The sequence below is a fragment of the Poecilia reticulata genome, chromosome 1 (genome assembly GCF_904066995.2).
Source record: "Poecilia reticulata chromosome 1, P_reticulata-male-v2, whole genome shotgun sequence".
NCBI classification, from domain to species: Eukaryota; Metazoa; Chordata; class Actinopteri; order Cyprinodontiformes; family Poeciliidae; genus Poecilia; species Poecilia reticulata.
Genome location: NC_088830.1, coordinates 20,570,846 through 20,590,761, shown reverse-complemented (window position 1 = coordinate 20,590,761; position 19,916 = coordinate 20,570,846). Strand labels below are relative to the sequence as shown.

The window sequence follows — 19,916 nt, the reverse complement described above, 5'->3', positions numbered from 1 at the left end:
TTCACTTTAAGTACCGTATTTTCCGCACTATAAGGCACACCTAAAAACCTTCAATTTCCTCAAAAGCCGACAGTGCGCCTTATAATCCGGTGCGCCTTATATATGGACCAATATGGAGCCACAACAGGTCTAGCAACTACGGTAAGCAGCCGCTGACTTCATTTTCCCCCGTAGAATAAGAAGTGCGCAGTGCATGCTGGGATAGTTGTCAGAACGCTGGTTTGTTAATAATGTTTGACTGACCTACCTACCTACCTACCGACCTGATTATCAGGTCGTCTGCAGGTCATTTAGCACCACGTTCTCCATGAACATGCTGTGCGCGAACGGAGAAGGTTGACCATCGTCCGGCCACACCTCAGCCTAGTCGCGGAAGGCTCTCCTCGCCTACTTGAGTTGGACTGTTTTGTTTACATTCTTTATGTCAACAAAGTGGCTTTAGACATTCATCCTTTAGTGCAGCTCCATCTAGTGGATGCATAATGTAACTCCAGCCTCTACTGTAGCGTCTATTCTATGCGCCTTATAATGCGGTGCGCCTTATATTTGAAAAAAGTTTTAAAATGGGCCATTCATTGAAGGTGCTACTTATAATCCGGTGCGCCTTATAGTGCAGAAATACGGTAAATGTAAACATTAAGCAGCTATATATTTATGCCTTCTTTAGATGTGAATGTTCAGTGCAGTGGAAAATGACTACAAAGCTAATTTCTTTTTGTTTTGTGTGTCACCCTTAAATCTTTTAGCTCGTCCATCAAATTTGAATATCAGGCAAATATAGCAGATTAATTTCAAAAAGCCATTTTCAAAAGAAGGTTTCATTTATAAGGGAACAAAGTTCACCAAATGAAGCCGGACCTCTCTGAAATGACTTCCCCCTAATGCCCGGTTGTACTTACTGTCGATTACTATTTCACATATGACTTTCAACTGAATTTATTCCTCGTCCTCTTTCTCCTCCTCCTCTTTCTCCTCCTCCTCCTCCTCCTCTTTCTCCTCCTCCTCCTCCTCCTCCTCCTCCTCCTCCTCCTCCTCCTCCTCCTCCTCCTCCTCCTCCTCTTTCTCCTCCTCCTCCTCCTCCTCCCATGTGTCGACCCAACGCCATCTGTGTTTGTGTCTTAATGCTTTGTGTAGAAGCAGGTGTGGAGTGAATTTGGAGGAAAAATTGATAGTGAAGTGTGGAAGGCAAGTATTACGAACCCGACGCTGATGACTTCTGCTCCTCATCTGTCCTCCCCCTCCCACGTTTGAATTTCACTGCTTGGGCAGCAGCATGTGTGGCTGATGCTTCATCATAAACGTCACCTCATTTAAGAATACGTTATCTGGCTGCAGTAACACTTTCAGCTGTTTTTTTTTTTTTTTTACTCATGATTAAAAAATGCTCATCTTTTCATTCTAATTGCGCAGCTATAAATGTGTTTGCACATAGATAATGTGAACATGTGTGTATCCAATGATTAACGTTTCTCAATGTAGCATGTCATGCTGTACTGTGCAACCACTTCTCTCATTTACCAAAGGTCCATGGCTGCATGCTGTTACATGCTGAGCGACTTGAAGATGTTTGGATTTTGGTTTTCATAATGTTTGCATCTCTTCGGTCCAACACCCACAGGGTTTTAAATCATCCATTTAATGCACTCTTGTTGTAATGATGAAAGAAAGTACACCCTCTCTAAAGTCTAGGGCTTTCAGTAACAAGATTGTGATAAAATGATCAGGTCAGTCATCGGTGTAGCAGTTTAAATCCACATAAAATGTTCACTACAACTGACCACAGCATTTATGCCACCGCCTGAAGATTTGGCCATCCAATAACAGTTTTAACATTTTTATGTTTTAAACCTTGGCTTTATATATAAGTAACAGGTGTAATGACTTTGTCATTCATTATTAAAAGCTTAGCTTTTAAGGTGTAAATTAGGTTAGTGATGTTTGTTTGGACTGTTTTAATCAATTTGACGTTTTTTTTGTTTTTTTTTTACTTCTGTGCATCAGGACCTGCAGGCGGCCACCGTGAACCCTGACCCCAGTCTGAAGGAGTTTGAGGGCGCCACACTTCGCTACGCTTCTCTCAAGCTCAGGTAAAATGACTGTAAACTGTAGCAAATTTCATTTAAATGACTGTTAAAAGCATTTAGAATCATATCATTGCTATCCACTTTTTTATTACTACATATACACTATATTGCTTTATTACTGTAAGTATTTTGCCAACCATCATTCAGGTGGTCCAAAGACTTCCTTTGCATCATGTGTTAAAAGCAAACCTCATGAATTTAAATATTAGACAGAGCCTTTGTTGATGTGCGCTCTTCTGTCCTTCATCTTATGTAGGTTTTTATTTTAGCTGGCATCTTTTCCTTCTTCTCAGGAATCGTCCAACCGCAGAGGAAAATGAGTCCTGCAATGTAAACAGTGACCCAGAAGCTAAGGTTAGGAATTCATGTGACTTCGTGTGTGTTTATTATCAATTTGCATCCATGCTATGAAGAATCTAAATTGTTTGGTAGCTTTGCATTCTTGTTTTGTTTTCGTCGTAACCACTCAACCATATAGAGGTAATTCTCAGTATATTATGACATCTTGCCATGAAAGGATTCTCTGTTTTTATATATTTCAGGATTCGAGATAGTTCTAAAGTAGTTTTTTATTTCTACTTGGACATGAAAAATACCTGAAGCAGTTAAAAATGGGTAAAAAAAAAAAAAAAAATTATACTGAATGTCGTTTTTAAGAGAATAAAGCTGTGATAAGAAAATAATTTAAATAATGTCTGCAGCCTATTTGAATACAGAAGGTATTTAATGTCGTTCTCTCTTCTGCAGTTGTCTAGCTGGACAATACTGCCCCCTAGTGGATGATTTCTTGTTGAACTTCTGTGGGTTTCCTGCTGTGGTCTTAAAAACATTCAAATCCAGGATCCAGATGATGAAGCCTTTAGGCTTTAAGGTTAATTGAAAAACAGTTCCATCGTCCGGCTGATTTATTTTGCAACTGGATTATTAGTATGCTGATTCGTCTGCAGTCCAATTCAGCGAGGCTAATGTGAAGTCAATATTTGGCTGGATTACTGGATAGATTTATTGTAGATTGAAACGGTTGTTTAGCCTGGTGGTATTAAGCTAAATTAGTGTAATGTGGTAGCAATCAGAAATTAAAGCTCACTGCAGTATTTTGTAGCTGCTTCTATCAAAGTCAAGGTAATCAACTCCACATTTACTTTGATTATTCTAAAAGTGTCTTTAATCTCTGTAACTCGACTCTCACCCTCTCATTGTGAGTCACCTCCATGATTTGCACCGCGCTTTCTATGTTTACTTTGGAGTAAACAGCGGCAGAGAAAGTTTCAAACCCACGACTGCTGGTTAAACAAACATGTCGTGTGTCATCATCGTGCATCTCTGAAAGCCGATTGTGTAACTCGCTCGTGTTCTGCTTTTGTTTGCAGTGTTTTGCGGTGCGCTCTTTGGGTTGGGTGGAGATGGCCGAGGAGGACCTGGCCCCCGGGAAGAGCAGCGTAGCCGTCAACAACTGCATCCGACAGCTGTCCTACTGCAAGAACGACATACGGGACACCGTCGGCATCTGGGGCGAGGTGAGGGACGCTGCGTACCATATCTAACTTTGTTTTGGGTTTATAAAATATTTTCTAAATGATTTAAAGTGAAATAGTTTGGAGGTAAGAAGTCTCTGTAAAAAAATAATAAAAAAATTAAAGATTAGTATAAAGTAAAATGGAAACAAGATGACAGCAATGGGTTTGTGGGTGTGAGGAGAAAGAAGAGAGTAAGGGGTTTTTGCTGCTCGCTGTGCTGTGGATTTATTTAATGTGAACTGACAGGACACGGCAGTAGAGAGCTTCTTCTCCCCTTTGATAGCCCTTTATATCCATCCCCTATTTTAGGAGTGAATAATTTATTTAGAGACCTAGGAACGCACGCACACAAGTTCATATTTCTACCCATATTGGAACTTTGTATTGACTTGCAATCATTTTAGTTACTGCATTTATGCCTAATCCAGACATTTCCCCCAAACCTAACCAATATTAGTCTATTCCTAAACCTAAGATTAACCAAAACATAATCCACATCATGCTGCTAAACGTAACCCCTAACCCTGCACAACGGGGTACATCAGATTAGGACTGGGCTATGGTCCAGATAAGACCCACTTGGTTTAGTAAATATGCCAGAAAGGATCCTCAATAGGATAGCTGGACATGTACTCACACACACACACGCACACACACTAATATCATATGGTAGCATATTTCCCTACTGGCAAAGCCCTCAGATGTAGAGGTGGAAATCAAGTCAAACTTCTTCTTTTAAAAGTTCACATGACTTTATTTCATTGATCACAAGACGAGATTTACTGAGCGACAGTCACTCTGATCATCCTGTATTGATGGAGTGTTGCACACACATAGTTGTGAGTACAGGACCTGGCTGGTTGGGTCACGCACCCAGCTGTTTATGGTTGCACAATTAGCAATTAATTAGATTGCAATATCACTGAATATTGCAGTATCAATTGTGATTAGCTCAGATTTTTCCACACACTTCTTTCTTTTGCATGAGCACAATGCATCAAACAGTCATTAGTGTCTTATTCTCTAAGATCTACTATCAGTTGAGGGAACAAGACACAGCGGAGGTTCATCCAAATGACAAAATGCAGTGTTGAAAAGCAGAATTTTGAATGTATTGCAAATATTACAACCATGCAGTACTTTGAAGGACTGCTTTGACTTTGTTTTGACGACCGCAGTTTGACCAGTTGTGAATATCTACAACCATTCTACTCTGTTAGTCTACAACGGTTCTTCCATGTCTCCTCTTTGTTTTTATATGGCTTACTGATAAGTCTGTTCTTAGAATATGTTGGTGCAGTTGCATTTAAATGTGCTCAGTCAGAGCTTACAGAAAGACGTAGTTACAGACGTATTTCAACCTTGATTTGAATGTAGCTTCACATTAAGGTTGAGCTTAACTTGTGGTCCTTTAAATGGGTCTGGTCGAAATGCAGAACACCAGAAGGTTTGAAATAAAGTTACCAAAGTAACACATGTAGTGCAGCACATCTAAAGACAACATCATCGCTTTTCATAGTAGAAGATTAACAATTAAGCAATAATTAAAAAAAATTAAACAAAACTATCAATGTATAATCTGAAGTAGCAAAACAAACACTGACTTTAAGATGAGACTTGTTGCTCATCTGTGGGTGGCTTTGATAACCAGAGACAGGGAGTGCGAGATCTTACGGGGAACCTTCTGGTTTTTAGTCTTGGGTTCAGAGTAAAAATGGTTTCTACCCACATCCCATGCCCAGGATGTTATGAAAACGCAAGAAGGAAATCTAGAAACTTGTGCCAGCAATGTGTAGGCAGGTACATAAATGTTTCTGATACAGCAGCAGGAAGTTAGGACTGTCTGTTCTGATATTTGAGTGATTTATTCATCTGTGTGTGTGTGTTTGTGTGTAGGGGAAGGATATGTACCTGGTGCTGGAGAACAACATGTTGAACCTGGTCGACCCAATGGACCGCAGCGTGCTTCATTCCCAGCCCATTGCCAGTATCCGGGTCTGGGGTGTTGGCCGGGACAATGGCAGGTCAGTTGCAGTTCTACTTTCTTGTCCTTCTTTACTTCAATAGTAATTTGGGCTTAAGATGCAGTGGTGCAAGTTACCTTTCATTTGTCTGTTGGCATTTATTTTCTGTGCTCGCTTTTTTCTTTTTTTAAAATGTAATATTTAATTCTTTGATAATTTTCTCGACTCTCCCGTCTCAGTATAAGGTCATGAGGACAGGATGGAGTTCATGATTGATGATGAAGCTAGATTAATTAATGAAAGGAACATTTTAAGGAGGCTCTTCGCCATTGTTCATTCAGAAAGGATATTAAAAAGCACTACTACTAGACCTTCCATCCATTTGCCATCACCTTTCGCATCGATGCTGCAGCTCTGTGACCATTAGGGGGAGCTGTTCACCGCTTCAAGCAAAACACCCAGCTTAAGGGATGATGTAGACTGGAGTGGGTGGGAATTCCTTTACAATCACTTCACACATGACTGCACCTCGTTATTCGATCTGAAATCCTCCAGAACAACTGAGCTGACCTAAAATCACTCCGTCTAATGACATTAACGCGAGTCTTTTGCACATCGACAGTCAGGAGTGTCAAAGCAGTGAGAGCAGCTCAGCTGCAGCAAAAGGAGGAGGGGGCGGCATGGTGAGGGAACCAACGGGAGAGAGAGAGAGAAAAAGCTGCCAGAGAGGGGGAGGTTTAGTTAGTTCTACCAGGGTGTGGATCAGACAGGTTAAAGGGAGAGCAGGAGCCTGCAGCATCACTGAGAATCGGTGCGAGTGTGTAAAGATACTCCAGTTTTCAGGATTACGCGTTGAGAGAAGAAAACAGACCTCTGTGAGTATATTTGATCCCATCATTTTCTGATTCGTTGCGTTTGCAAAAAAAGTGGAAAAACCTCAAATTTGAGGGTTTTCTAATCTGATGCTTCGGATTTGCGTTTGCGTCTTCTGATCCGGTGCGTGCTTATTGCGATTTTGAAAAACTCAAGTGAAGTGGATGCATGTGCTTGTTGCAAGGGACTGAATAGATCGACTGAAATGCCTGAATGATGGCAAATGTATAATGTAAACCTGTAGATTTTTAAATGTTCTTTTCTTTTCTTGGTTGAAAAGAGAAACATTTTTCTCATTAATAGTAAAATATGTGACATCAAAGTTGATCAAATATTTATTGCAATCAGTACTAAGGTTCATAATAGGTTTGCCCATGTAGTTTGTACATTGACTTAAGACTTTTAAGTTTTACTGGCTAATTTTTTATGTTAATTTTTTTTTTATACAAAGCTATAAGAAACCGTATTGCAATGTAATTTTTCTAGGTTAAAGTCAGTGTTCAATAATTACTTGATCAGGAGCTGTGTATCTGACAAGAGTTGCTATGAAATATGGTTTTACAGTTTTGAAAGTAATGAGTTTAAGATTTAAATGTTCTTTTGCGACTCGGATTAGCACTTAGCTCAGCTAGCATCACTAACACTGCAGTCTCTCTGTCTTTCAAGAATATAGGTCCTTACCATAACTGAGATTTCCAAATTTCTGCGAACATTTCACAAAACAACATGTTCAGTTACAGAATGAGCTTAAAAGCTCAAAAGAATAAACTACTAAACAATTTTAGCTGGACTTCATTAAGCCTTCTTGTTTGCAGCTAAATGTCTTGCACTCTTTGTCCAGCAACCTGATTGATTAATTTACAAGTTCTTTGTACAGCTCCTTGGTTCTCCTGACTTCATTTTAAACATCTCAATGACACTAAAGAAAATAACTCAGCTAGGGACTTCTTAACTCAGTAAGTGTCCACATGGAGTATTGTTGTTTTTAAGACTTAAGCCTGGTTTACACTGTGATATTATTGGCTCTCTGAAGCAAAATATTTCTTCACAAAATTAATTCAGTGGCTGTAGTGTAACAGACAGAGCACTGATTTAGAGCTTCTATCACCAAAGAGTACTTTATATTCACAATATCTGGCGAGGACATAAAGTTTCTGAGAGAAAAAAAATAAATAATTCAGTGTGACTGAACACCTCGACTTCAGTCCTCTTTTTCCAACCGTGAACGCTTCCACTGTCGTCTCCTTTTCCCCCTTTTCCTCCTAATGTGCTAATCAGCACATTAGCGTCTGAAACTTTCCGTCTATTTATTGTTGGACTCAAATGTCTCTCGAACCTTTCTGACAAAATTCCCCTACAGCTCAATCATGTAGTGAGACAGGAGTTGATGGTAAGATTTTGTAATGTGGAGCACAGGCAGTGTGACATATTCAAGTCCTGCACGGTGTGTGGTGGGCTGTAGCCCTTAGGCACAGTCAAGAAAAACATAACATTTTAAAGTATTCACTGGTTGGTCAGCCGTCAGGGCCAATTAAGCCCGACAACTGATTTGTCAGTGGCTCTGTGATAGAGGTTCCACTGCTGCAGGGACGGTTCTGTTCATTTGTCCCTCTGATTCCCTCACTGCTCTGAAGGCCTGTAGCTGTTTTATCACCGTGCAAGCAGCACCTCTGGGACCACCTATCTCCTGATATGCTGTGAAACTCGCTTATCGCCGAAGGATTGTAGGTTCCCTCAGCAGCCGGGCGTTAACCTAATGATCACGTTACATTTGAAATGAGATGCCACTCCCAGCCGCTCACCTCGTTTCTCCACTTCCCCTTTCTGTAACTTCTTTCTTTTATTCAGACTGTACTTTGTTTGTTTTTTTTTTTGTTTTTTTTACACCTGCCTTCACCATTATTTTAAACATTTGATATCAAATATGCAGTCTTAGAATATCTGCTTTAATTGCATGTTTTTTACTTGCTTACAAATGTATGCACACCCTTTTAACTTTTTAATGTTGCAAGTAACCTGACTTTAGTGTCTTTTTGTAGAGTTTATGTGCTAGACCAGTATAATGCAGGCTGTGACTTTGAAGTAAAGGTAAAAATGACATGTGATTTTAATTGAAACCATTTTTATGTTGCTTTTGAAACTCTAAACATGAGCAGCCAATTAGCGAAAGCCAGGATTTCATCTTTTTTTTTTTTTTTCACTTTTCAACCACTTCAATCCTCTTTGCAACTTCGTCTTTTTGCATATCTTTTTTTTTTTTTAAACAATCTTCTGAGTAAATTCTTTTGATTTTTTTTTTTCTAAAACTTTTCAGCTGCAAACAAGATGAGAAGTGACTGGCTGAAACGTGATAAGATATCTGTTAGCCTGGCTTTTTGCAGCTTGTAGAAACAAGACTGCTGGAGTCAATTGTTGTGTGTCTTTTCCATTTCTCTACTAACTGTCCTCCTTTCCTCTCATGCTTCCTTGGACACAGAGAGAGGTAAACACATTCCTCCCTCCCATAAACAATCCCTCCTCTGTCATATCTGTTAGTTTTTAATGTTTAATTTCCTCTGTATCTCATTTTTTTCCTGATTTCCACTGTAGCTTTTGATATCCTGTATCGCCCTCCGCAAATACACAGGTTGACCTCCCGCGTCCTTGTGTGGGGCTACAATCTTTATTTTATTGGATGTGCAGACACACAGGAATGCTTGAATGTGTGTGAGGATATTGGCTTAAAGAGACCCTCGGCTCTGTGTGTTTTGAAACGCCACGCTTTAGACTGGTCCACAATCGTCCTCAAGTTTTTTTTCCAGGACATGATAAAAACATTTATGCCTCATGAACTCACTCACATTTGATTAGCGTGACTTGCGTCTGTATTCGAATTGACTCTGATAACCTTACACAAAAGTGCAGCCTGTTATCTTTCAGACGTCACCTTGTTAGTTGCTGTCAAGCTGTTTGAGATCTGATGTCCTCAGTGGTTTGTTGGAGAACATTAGGGAACAAACCAGGTTCATCTAACCTCATCAGAGTTGATTGACCAAGATACAGAGAAATTCTGATAGAACCTGAAGGAGTTTGTCTTTCAGTAGGAAAACAGGGTTTTCTAAGAAAGTTGTGTGTTTGTGTGTGAATGTGTTTGCATCGCAGCTCTCGTCTGTGCACCCAGACATGTCGCTGTTAAACCACAACTTGTCTTGTTTTTCAGGGACTTTGCATACGTGGCGCGGGACAAAAACACCAGGATCCTGAAATGTCATGTGTTCCGCTGTGACACGCCGGCCAAAGCCATCGCCACAAGCCTGCACGAGATCTGCTCCAGGGTGAGTTGTTCCAGCCACAAGATGCTGCAAAATCAAAGTCGAGTTGAATAATGAGCCGAACGCCCGGTGCACCCCACTATTAACACACCCAGGAAACATAAGGACGGAATAAACACACTGTGAAATCATTGGTGTTCAGTCGTTCACTCTATTTTACTGTAGACAGTTATTATCACCAATGATGATGACAGCCAGGAAACGCCGAATTTAACACCACCTTCGTTCTGTGATGCGACTGCCTGCCAAGATTTCAGTTTTACCTCATCATTATTATTTTACAATATGTGTACTTGTTTTTTTTTATTTTTTATCTTTGCTCAGGTTGTTTGGCATCCTTGTTGTTTCTTCTACCCAAACACAATCATCAGGAGGCATACTGTACTCTGTACGGTTCTTCTTGTGAATAGAGATCTATTTTAAAACGGCGCCAGAATACTAATAATTGAACCGTCATTTGTTTTTACTGTTTCTGCTACAAATGTGGGATTAATAGATGTTTGTTTGTTCCAATAAAATATTTGCAGAGTTGAAGCTTTAATTCGTAACCTGCAGGGGCTTTTTAAATGTCATGTTAGTCATGTTTATGATCTTATTTGGAGCTGAGTTCAGTTCACAGTAGAAACGGCAGCATTTTATAGGTTCATCTGGGACTTGGTTGTTCCAATTTATTGTAAATCCCCAACTCGGTGCATTGAAACCAAACATGGAGTGTATTACTAAAAAGGTTGGGTTCCCCCTCTCCCACTTACTCATTAAGTCTTATTGTAAAACGTCATCACTACTAATTACTCCACAATGACGATGCCATATTTGGTTCCTGTTTGTTGCTGATTGTTTCTGGAGGGGAAGATGAGGAGGCGGGTCATGTGGTGTGTGTTAGTGATGCACTGCAGGATTGTGGGGAGTTTAACTGAAGAAGAGAAGCAGTGGTGAAGCGAGCAACGTGGTTGTTTTTTTTTTTCTCAAGATGTGGAAAGAGTAGTAAAATATAACTAATGTATAACATTGGAAAATATCCGAACTGCTCCGCTGATCTGACAAACTCCTGATTAAAGACATCTGCGCTTGCAGGTCTGGTGTTTTAGATGCATAGAAGAGTGAAAAAGTGCAAATGATTCTCTCTCTTTGAGCCGTTTGCTTCTGTTGCTTTACTTCTTCAAACTGTAGCTCAGGAGGAAAAGCTTTTATCTTTTTAGTTTTAAACTGTGACCTGTTTAATTTTCCCTGTGTTTTCCTGTGTTCGTCGAGTAAACAGCATGACAGTCTCAGCGCTCTTTCGTGTAATTGTTTTCCTCCCCCTCCTCCTCCTGTTCTCATCCACTTTCACACACATTATTACATCTTTCCTTTTCTTCCTGTGTGTGTGTGTGTGCGCGCGTTTCTGCCTCTGTGTGAAAATCCTTTCTTTTCCGTAGATAATGACAGAGCGAAAAAATGCCAAAGCCATGGCAGGAGGTTCACTCCAGGACAGGATGCAGGCAGGACTGGACCTCCCTTTACAAGGTGCGCTTCATCAACATATCCACCCTTTGTGCGTGCGCGTGCGTGCGTGCGTGCGTGCGTGCGTGCGTGCGTGCGTGCGTGCGAGCGCATGCGTGCGTGTGTGGAGAGACGACGAATTCTGCAAGAGACACAAAACAGTAAATGTTATCAACTGTGGGAGCACAGTGAATGTTTCACAGTAACATTCTTTGCTAAAGCGGCGTGTTTTTTTACCAGGAGCACGAGAGCAGCTAGAAATACAAGTCATGTTGGAGTCATCAAACGCCACTGATGTGACGTTTATGTCTGCGGGTACAAAGCTTTGTTTTGGTTATGCTCTACTGCTGGCAGAAGTGTTGATTACTATTTAATTAAATAGATTGGCTGCCCATAATTTGGTGAATGCATTTGTATTCCCTAAATAAATAATAATAATAATAAAAAAAACAATTATGATAAAAGAAAAGTAAACACATTTAAACTCTTAATATATTTACCACCCAGTAGGGTCCTTCCTCGCTCCCAACCGGTTTCTTTACCAGACCTACAAATTCTGAAAAATGATCCAATGCCTTCCAGGTTTTAAGGGCTTCGGATCCAGTGCACAAGCATAATGACTCAGTGTTGCATCATCTCCTCTTTACACTGTCGCATTTCCAAGACAGATGAAGGAGAAAGTCTTTCATGTCATTTCATCAAACACATTTGTTGGCAATGGTTTAAAAATGTCTAAAAACCCCCAAACCCTGAATCTTTTATTAAGGTAGCATAATTTCTCTTGGGAAAAGTTAGAAAAACCCAACCTTTTAATTTGAGCACATTTGTTCAGTACATACAATTGTAAATAGTTGTTTCTTTTACAAAAAATAGCTGGTTTCACAAGTATTGGTGCACTGAAAATTCCCATTAAAGCTGCATTGGGAGTTCTGAGAAAATTGCTAAATTTGAACAACTTACAAATCCCTGTCTCAGAATTTGAGAACTCTGCAGCAAACCCGCAATTATTAGCTGGAGCGACACAAAGGGTGTGAGCAGCACCTGTGTGCGTGTACTTGAGCATGATTGCCATCGCTAAGACCCTCCTCTTTGGCTCTGATTGCCTGTTCCTGACACCTTTTTTCCAGTAAATATTTGTTTATAATACTTAATTTACAAGAACTTTATACTGAAGGTTTTTATTTCATCTAATGAAATAAAACTGAATTGGGTCATGATGTCGTTTCATCTCTAGCCTGGTTTTGACACTGAAATATGTTGCAGCAGAAACATGAGATCCTGATGTTGAGGTGGGAAAAGGTGTAATTTAATGCACTAGATTGTAAAACACTTCCTGTTGCTCCAAGCTGTTGTTAATGTCGTGATGAATTTTTCCCATCAGAGTTTCCCACACCAAAGACGGAGCTGGTTCAGAAGTTTCAGGTCCTCTACCTGGGCATGATGCCCGTGGCCAGACCAATAGGTCGGTGTAATGCGCTCATATGTGCCTGCAAATGCAGTTCAAAATTTCTCTGCAGTGTTGCATGTGGTGCAAATGTGATTTCATTTGTGAATCTTGTTTGATTTGCTATAATATTCTCATTTCCAGGCATGGACATACTGAACGGAGCCATTGACAGTCTGATTGGCTCTTCCAACAGAGAAGACTGGACTCCTGTGGCCCTTAATGTGGCAGATGCCACTGTGACCATCAGCAAAGACAAGGTCAGACATCTGCTGCTTGACTGCTACCGCTAAACTAAATAAAATAAATACTTTGCAAGATCAGAGGAATTAGCTGTCTCTCCCAAAGCTGCAAGAACAAAGTACTGTCATTCTGTTCCTGGTTTTTAAGTTCTCACAGCTTGTTTGAGAGACAGAACCTGTCTCTTGTGTTCTAGTCAAGAGAAGGAAAGCTTCCCGGGTTCATGAACGTTTTTGCAAACAAGAACTTTGTTCTTTTAGCCACAAGTAATTGAGAACAAGTTTTTCTGCGCTTGCAGTAGTGCTAAAGGCCTTTAGGGAACACCCTCGAACTTTGAGATTTCCTAAAGGCTGGCTACCTTTCAAATGAAGCCTATTCGATGACAGAGGTTAAATACTACAAAAGTTCAAACAGAAAAACTTTGCTGTGCTTCGTTCAACAAAGTTATCACCTGAAGTCTTGCTCTCGCTTGCTTTCTCGCAAGACAGGCAGGTCTCTAAAAGATAATGTATTGAAAAGAAAATATTAAACACGTTTGTAACCCATGTTTTTGACACTTCTCTTGTTGCTTTTTACAATCGCCAAACTTCTCCCCTGCACTTATTGATTTTGGTTACTAAAATCCACCTCAGCTAGGAGCTTAATGTAGAGTAAAAACCTAATAAAAAGTTATTACAAAGCAGTTATAATCCTCCACATATTATATTGAGACTGACTTTATTGTGAACACCTCATTGATTTTGAAAATAGACGGGCTTCACTTTTCATCCCTCAGTGCCTTTGAAGATTGTATTTCAGCAGATGGTGTGCTCACCCCTTAGAAATGTTGAACATTTTCAGTCTATGGAATCATCAGATTCTAATCGGCAGCTAATTTCTTTGTGAATCTCCACATAAAGTGAAAGACGGCCAGAGAACCTCTGAATAAATATGTACGGCCGTTTAAGTGCACAACTCAGTTCGGTGGTTGTGTTCGTGTCTTATTCAAATCAAATGTTTTTGATGAATCTCTCACCCATATTTCTGACCAGGATGAAGAGGAGGTGCTGGTGGAGTGCCGCGTTCGCTTCCTGTCTTTCATGGGCGTCGGCCATGACGTGCGCTCGTTTGCCTTCATCATGGACGCTGGCGGCCATCGCTTCGACTGCCACGTCTTCTGGTGTGAGCCCAATGCCGGAAGCGTGTCCGAAGCCGTGCAGGCAGCTTGCATGGTGAGCCCAACTGGACCCGAACGCACAAATCGAAGAGAAGAAGTAGGAAGATTACGAAACTGAAGTTTGGAGGCAGAAATTGTGTTTCACTTCTTCTCCCCTTTGAATAAATAACCTCAGAGCGCAGTGTTTAAAATCCGTGTTTAAAGTCTTCTGCTTTACAAGTAGCTACTTTAACACTAATTAACACCAAAGAAACCAAGTTTATTGCTTTGATACGTCTGCATTTAATATTTTAAGGCATGCATAAAATCTGAAAGGAAACTGAAATCAGTTCAATTATTTTTGTTGTCTGTAGCGACGTTTGAGATGAAGGTTAATAGATGCATAACAGTGAAATAGCATAAAATTGTTATTTAGCTTTGGTCTGATCTCCAGCAGCAATAACAGGCACACACACACGCATGCACGCACGCGCGCGCACACACGCACGCACGCACGCACGCACACACACACAGACAACTGGGCTGTTCAAAGACTACAACATATCAGGTTAATAACTGCACCATCCATGTTTTCCCCACAGTAATTAGCTGCACAAACTATTTATTTCTCCTCTCGCTCTGTCAAAACAATAATGGCTAAATATAAATTTGATTAATATTGCAGGTAGGGCTGCACATGTAATTTGTATTTCAGCTTTGATTTCCTCCTTAAACATGAAATCCTTCCCTGTTGACCCACAGTTAAATCACAGATGCACAATTACTTACGACTGATTGCTGGTGAAATAACGAATGCTCAATAACGTTTTGTATCTTATGTCTGAAAGTGGGCCTACTTTCTTTTCCCTTCTGATAGTTGTTCGTTTTAAGCAGGAGGGCGCAGATCAATATTAAAAATTATTGAAAGCCATTTAGCTCGTTTTGACATTTTAAGGTGCAGCACTGAATACGTCAGTGTTTCAGGGTCCAATGGAAACATTTTATTAATGCTGCAGTGAGTTAAAAATGCATGTTCACACGATCCAAAAATATAGTATTAAGAGTGCGTAAACCAACAAATAAAATGAAAAAAAAAAATGAAAAAAACTCGACAAAATTAAGGGGATATGAATACTTACAGCAAGGCACTGTGTGTAATTTTCTAAAAATATTTTTTATTTAACTTATCATCATTGGTGATAATAACTGTCTACAGTAAAATAGAGTGAACGACTGAACACCAATGATTTCACAGTGTGTTTATTCCATCCTTATGTTTGCTGTGTTTACAACCCAAAACCACCATCTGCAGTGTGTGGAGTTTGTGCCAGCCCGTCGGGTCGCGCTGCACCTCTCCGTCTGCTGGCTGACATATGAGATTGGTCCGCTGCAGGCGAGGCCATTGATCACACATCTGAACTTTGGATATACGGCCACACGCAGACTCACGCTCCGAAGCAGATTGACGGTGGCAAGAATCGTTAGTCATTACTATTGATCACAGTCAGCAGCCTGCGCCGGTCCAGCTTCCTCCTCGACTCTCCGTCTCTCTTTCTCTCTCACACACACACCTCCACCGCCGTCCACTCAGCATCTGTAACTCTGTTATTTACAGTTTTCCCTCTATGTTCTCTCTCTCTCTCTCCCTTGTTGTCTCTCAGCTGCGGTATCAGAAGTGTCTGGTGGCCCGGCCGCCCTCCCAGAAGGCCTGCAGCTCGTCGCCCCCCGGAGACTCCGTGTCCCGTCGGGTATCGACCAGCGTGAAGCGAGGCGTCCTGTCTCTCATCGACACCCTCAAACAGAAGAGACCCGTCACAGAGCTGCCGCAGTAACGGCGGCGAGCCGGTACGGGCTTCCCAACACGCCTCTCGGTCACCACGGAAACATCACCGCTTCGCCGCCAAGACCCCCGTCTCCATCACAGACTCCAGCAGCGGTAGAAAAAGCTACAGGCTTGGTGGAGTTTCCAGTGGCTTTTATTTTTTATTCTTTTTAAAAATTTTTTTGGAAGCAACTCTTTAAGCGTTTTTCAGTCGAGTAGCTGTTAAAAAAGAAAAAAAAAAAAAAACACGATTCCGAATCAAGCAGGAGCATCCAAGATAGTCGTGTACATGACTCTCATTTCCGTCAGTAGCGGCGCGAGGAGAAGAGGGAAGAAGCAAGGAGGCGCTCCTTCAAGCACAGCACGCGTGCCATGACCGAGCTCATCGCCGACCAAAACGCTCATCTCTACATGCTTTCTGTGTACCTGTGTCCGCGCCCTGTCAGCATGAAGCTCCACACAGGGCCACGCTCCCCTGTCATCGTTTTAGTCTGTAGTGGCTCTTCTCCCTCTCGTCGTCCTTTTAGTAAATCTAAACGTCAGAACAAAACAAAGGCAGAGAGAGAGAGAGAGAACGAGCGAGAAAAGCCATCGTGTTCTTGTTCCTGGATGAACAAAGGAAGCTGCTACGGACTTGAGAGATTCCAGTGCAACCTGTTCAGCTGAGTGTGCATGAAGTTGCTTTTTTTTGTTTGTTTTGTTTTTTGTTTGTTTTTAATCTAAATGTGAACCATTCGAAACAATGTGGAAACAGTGCTGCTGCTTTCAGAGACAGGAGGAGGAAAATCAGAAGGCTGCATATTTTTTGGCCTTGGGACGAGCGGTGACTCGTCACCTGAATCATCCTTCATATCCTTCCTGTTTACGTGTTTTTCTTTATTTTTCTTCTTTCTGGTTATCTTTTAAGAAATTACAGATAATAGCCATATCAGAGGAAGAGCTGTGGGACAGTTTTCCCCTCACTGGTATTCAGTGCTAGACTTGCTGCTTCAAACACAGGAGAGAGACATCAGCATGCTGGAGGGAAATCTGATAGTTTCTCTTCAATCCCACCTCACTCTCTGGAGACGCTTGGTCCTCTAATAAAGGTGGATCACCTGGGGGAAGAAAAAGGAGACTTTAGGAATGTTTTTTTTCTATCTCTGTAGGATTGTTTGTGTTCAGCCTTCGGTTTTCAAAGGAAAACCTATCAGAACGTTGGAGGGGCTCAAACCGAGCAGGACTTTCTGGCGCTGCTATCCGTTTTCAAGGTTCTTCCACACGCCAGAGTGCTTTTGTTTAAGAAAATCTTCTTTTCAATTTGTTTTCACCAGTGCCATGGATCTGTTTTAAAAAAAAACACACACACACACACAAATCCCCTTGTTTCCCTTGTCTAGCTCTGTACTGTCACATATCTGACATGTTTGGATATAAGGCCATCTTTTATTCCACCTTGAATCTCGGAACAGTTTGCTAAGCCCCGCCTCCAAAACGTTATCCAATCACAGCACCAGAAGCTTTGCGTTTAACTCAACGTATGTTAATGTTGGGAAGAGTGCTTAAAAACAATTATCTGACAGGTGATACAAGATGAATTCAGGGGGTCGAGGCATAGCAGACTAATTGTTATAGATCAGTTGTCCTATGAAAGAATTAGTATACCACCAGGAAAAAACTGTTGGCTTTTGACTATATTCTTAAACTTTTTTACGTTTAATGACATAGTTCAATCTCAAGAAAGGTAAATGATGAAATTAGTTCGTTTTTGTTTTATGTGGAGACATTAAATCCACCAATGGCTTCTTTCTTTAAAGGATTTCTATAATTCAGATGAACTTGCCTTCAGTTGGTGTAAAATGTGTTAAATCCATCAACAGCCCTTCTAAAAGATTTGTCGACTCATGGGGTATCGACCAGCGTGAAGCAGTGAGATGTCGCTGAACTATTAAGACCAAAATGTCGCTCGCATATGGAAAAAAATTGTCACTGCGAGCTAGCGCAGCGTCACGTGACTTATAGAATTCCCACTTGGAAGCACAACAGCGCCCCCTGCAGTCAAAATTCCTACTGAGAAAGTCGGAGCTCGCCTTACAGCCCAGAGTTTTTGTCCAATATGGCAGCCTTCAATACGAATTTTAGTTAAAGTAACCTGTATAAACTATTTAATAGCACCTCTGATGGTTTCATATTCGTGTGCATTATGTGTGTTTTGTTGTTTTACAATTGGAAGACTTGGAAAAATAAGACCGCCATCCTACACATTTAACACTATAGCAAACAATAATTTGATAAATAAACCAGCATGCCTTTGATTTAATTCTTATTTGGTTTTATTTATTTTTTATATACATATTGGCCAAATCGAAAAAGCAGATGGTCTCATCCCAAAGTTTTAAAATTTGTGAAATTTCACTGGGGAAAAAAAACAAACATACATTTTTTTAATATACCTATTTTGGTCATTCAAACTAAAATAATCAACATCAATTAGTTTTTCTGTATAACAGACAAAAATATGAATTCCCACGTTTCCTAAAAAATACTTAAATCCTCGTCTCAGTATCATGTGCCATCTCAAATAAATAAGTCAAATCGTTACACACCAACACGTAATGCTGCGTTATGACCAGTCCGTTTGGTAAAGGCGATGCACAACCTCGGCCCTTTGCTGCTGTTGAGCTTATTTTGTTATAAATTAGCCCAACTATTTCTAACTTTTGATTTTTAAAATACTAATTTTCGTGCCTTTTTCATTATTTTTACTTCTTGCACTTCTATGTCTTCCTCGATGACTCCATGAAATAAATCCTGATGTGCTTGTAATGCAATAATAACGTAAAACCTAAATGGCACACTCTGCTTCAGTGAGAGTCGGTAGTTTGCTGGAAGAAGTCAACAGTTTCTGCGTGGTGTACTAACTCGAGACACTCGTGTTGGTGCATCTTTCTTGTTGTCTTGCCCGTAGCTCTAAAGTGGATTCACACAACTGAAAGGAACTTGTTTTGTAACAGAGACTGAAGGGAAAATCCAGCGGCTTTCCCTTTTTCACAGAAAGATGTTGACATGTGAATAAGATGACATCCGTGTGTTCAGAAAACCCACTAAGTGTAACGTTTATCGTCGTTATAAGCTATGTGTTTATTTTTGAATGTCTCTTTATTTTCTTATACGTTATAAAAGCAATGCCTTTTCTGAATCATACCAAATGGCCAAAGTGTAAAATACGTATATAAATTGTTGTAGATAGGAAAATATGAGAGCAAATAATGAAAAGCGAGGAGGCGATTGGACATTTTTACACTTTAGTTGATGCTGAAATTAACTGTGCGATTTTTATCTATGCATTCTTTTTGATCTGGAGAAAAAGGAAAGTCACGAGGAGCGTTGCATGGTCGAAAGAGAGACCGAGTGTATTGAACAAAACAATTTTTTATTTTATTTATTCTATTTTATAAAAGGTATATACTGATTTTATTAGTTGGAAGCAAGTCTCTCGATGCTGTCATTATTTCAGACCCCAGTCGACTCTTCAAACGTCACAAAAAGCTCCCGGTTTGCAGAAACAAAGCAGATAAAGGATTATATCTTCACCCTGTACAGTGATCACTTACCGCTGAGGGTCCACTGCTGCTCAGAGCGTCAGACTGAGGAGGAGGAAGAGGAAGAAGAGGGCAGCAGCAGTGGACTCGCAGCCTTTCTGTCAAACTCACAGACACACACAGTCCATTCGATGGATGTGTTAGCTTCCGTTTGCTGCTCACCAATTTGTACACTTTAGCAATGTAACCAATTGTGAGAATAAATGGCATAAAACACACTTCATGGTCTCTTTGTATTTGAATTAAACCACACACATTACATTTTTCCTCTTTAATCTCTTTTCATTGAAAAGTACATTTGAAAGATGATTTTAGAAATCTGTGAAAAATAAACTGGTGCCTACGTTTGACAATAATAGCGGTAAAAGTTGCTCTTGTTACCTTCTATTGTCAAAATATAAAAAGGTTGATCCGTCTGTTAGTCTTGAGATCTGAATATTTTGATGACTGGCTCAGTCCTCGG

The 19,916-nt window shown here is 40.5% G+C and overlaps 1 protein-coding gene across 4 annotated transcripts in view; it reads left to right on the top strand.

Annotated features, from left to right (window-relative positions):
- The window catches only part of apbb2b (amyloid beta (A4) precursor protein-binding, family B, member 2b), a 55,921-nt gene extending 36,250 nt beyond the window's left edge, over window positions 1-19,671 (top strand). For 2 of the 4 annotated variants that reach the window (XM_008413134.3, XM_008413173.3), the window contains 11 exons: window positions 1,135-1,185; window positions 2,002-2,087; window positions 2,378-2,438; window positions 3,455-3,601; window positions 5,498-5,625; window positions 9,638-9,752; window positions 11,168-11,255; window positions 12,613-12,693; window positions 12,820-12,935; window positions 13,947-14,126; window positions 15,712-19,671. In XM_008413134.3, the coding sequence (XP_008411356.2) occupies window positions 1,135-1,185; window positions 2,002-2,087; window positions 2,378-2,438; window positions 3,455-3,601; window positions 5,498-5,625; window positions 9,638-9,752; window positions 11,168-11,255; window positions 12,613-12,693; window positions 12,820-12,935; window positions 13,947-14,126; window positions 15,712-15,882 (1,224 nt within the window). In that variant the 3' untranslated portion in view covers window positions 15,883-19,671. Of the gene's footprint in view, window positions 1-1,134; window positions 1,186-2,001; window positions 2,088-2,377; window positions 2,439-3,454; window positions 3,602-5,497; window positions 5,626-5,685; window positions 6,441-9,637; window positions 9,753-11,167; window positions 11,256-12,612; window positions 12,694-12,819; window positions 12,936-13,946; window positions 14,127-15,711 lie in introns of those variants that run through there. The other 2 variants (XM_081608479.1, XM_008413163.3) reach the window with 2 other exon arrangements.
- Window positions 19,672-19,916: the final 245 nt, after the last annotated feature.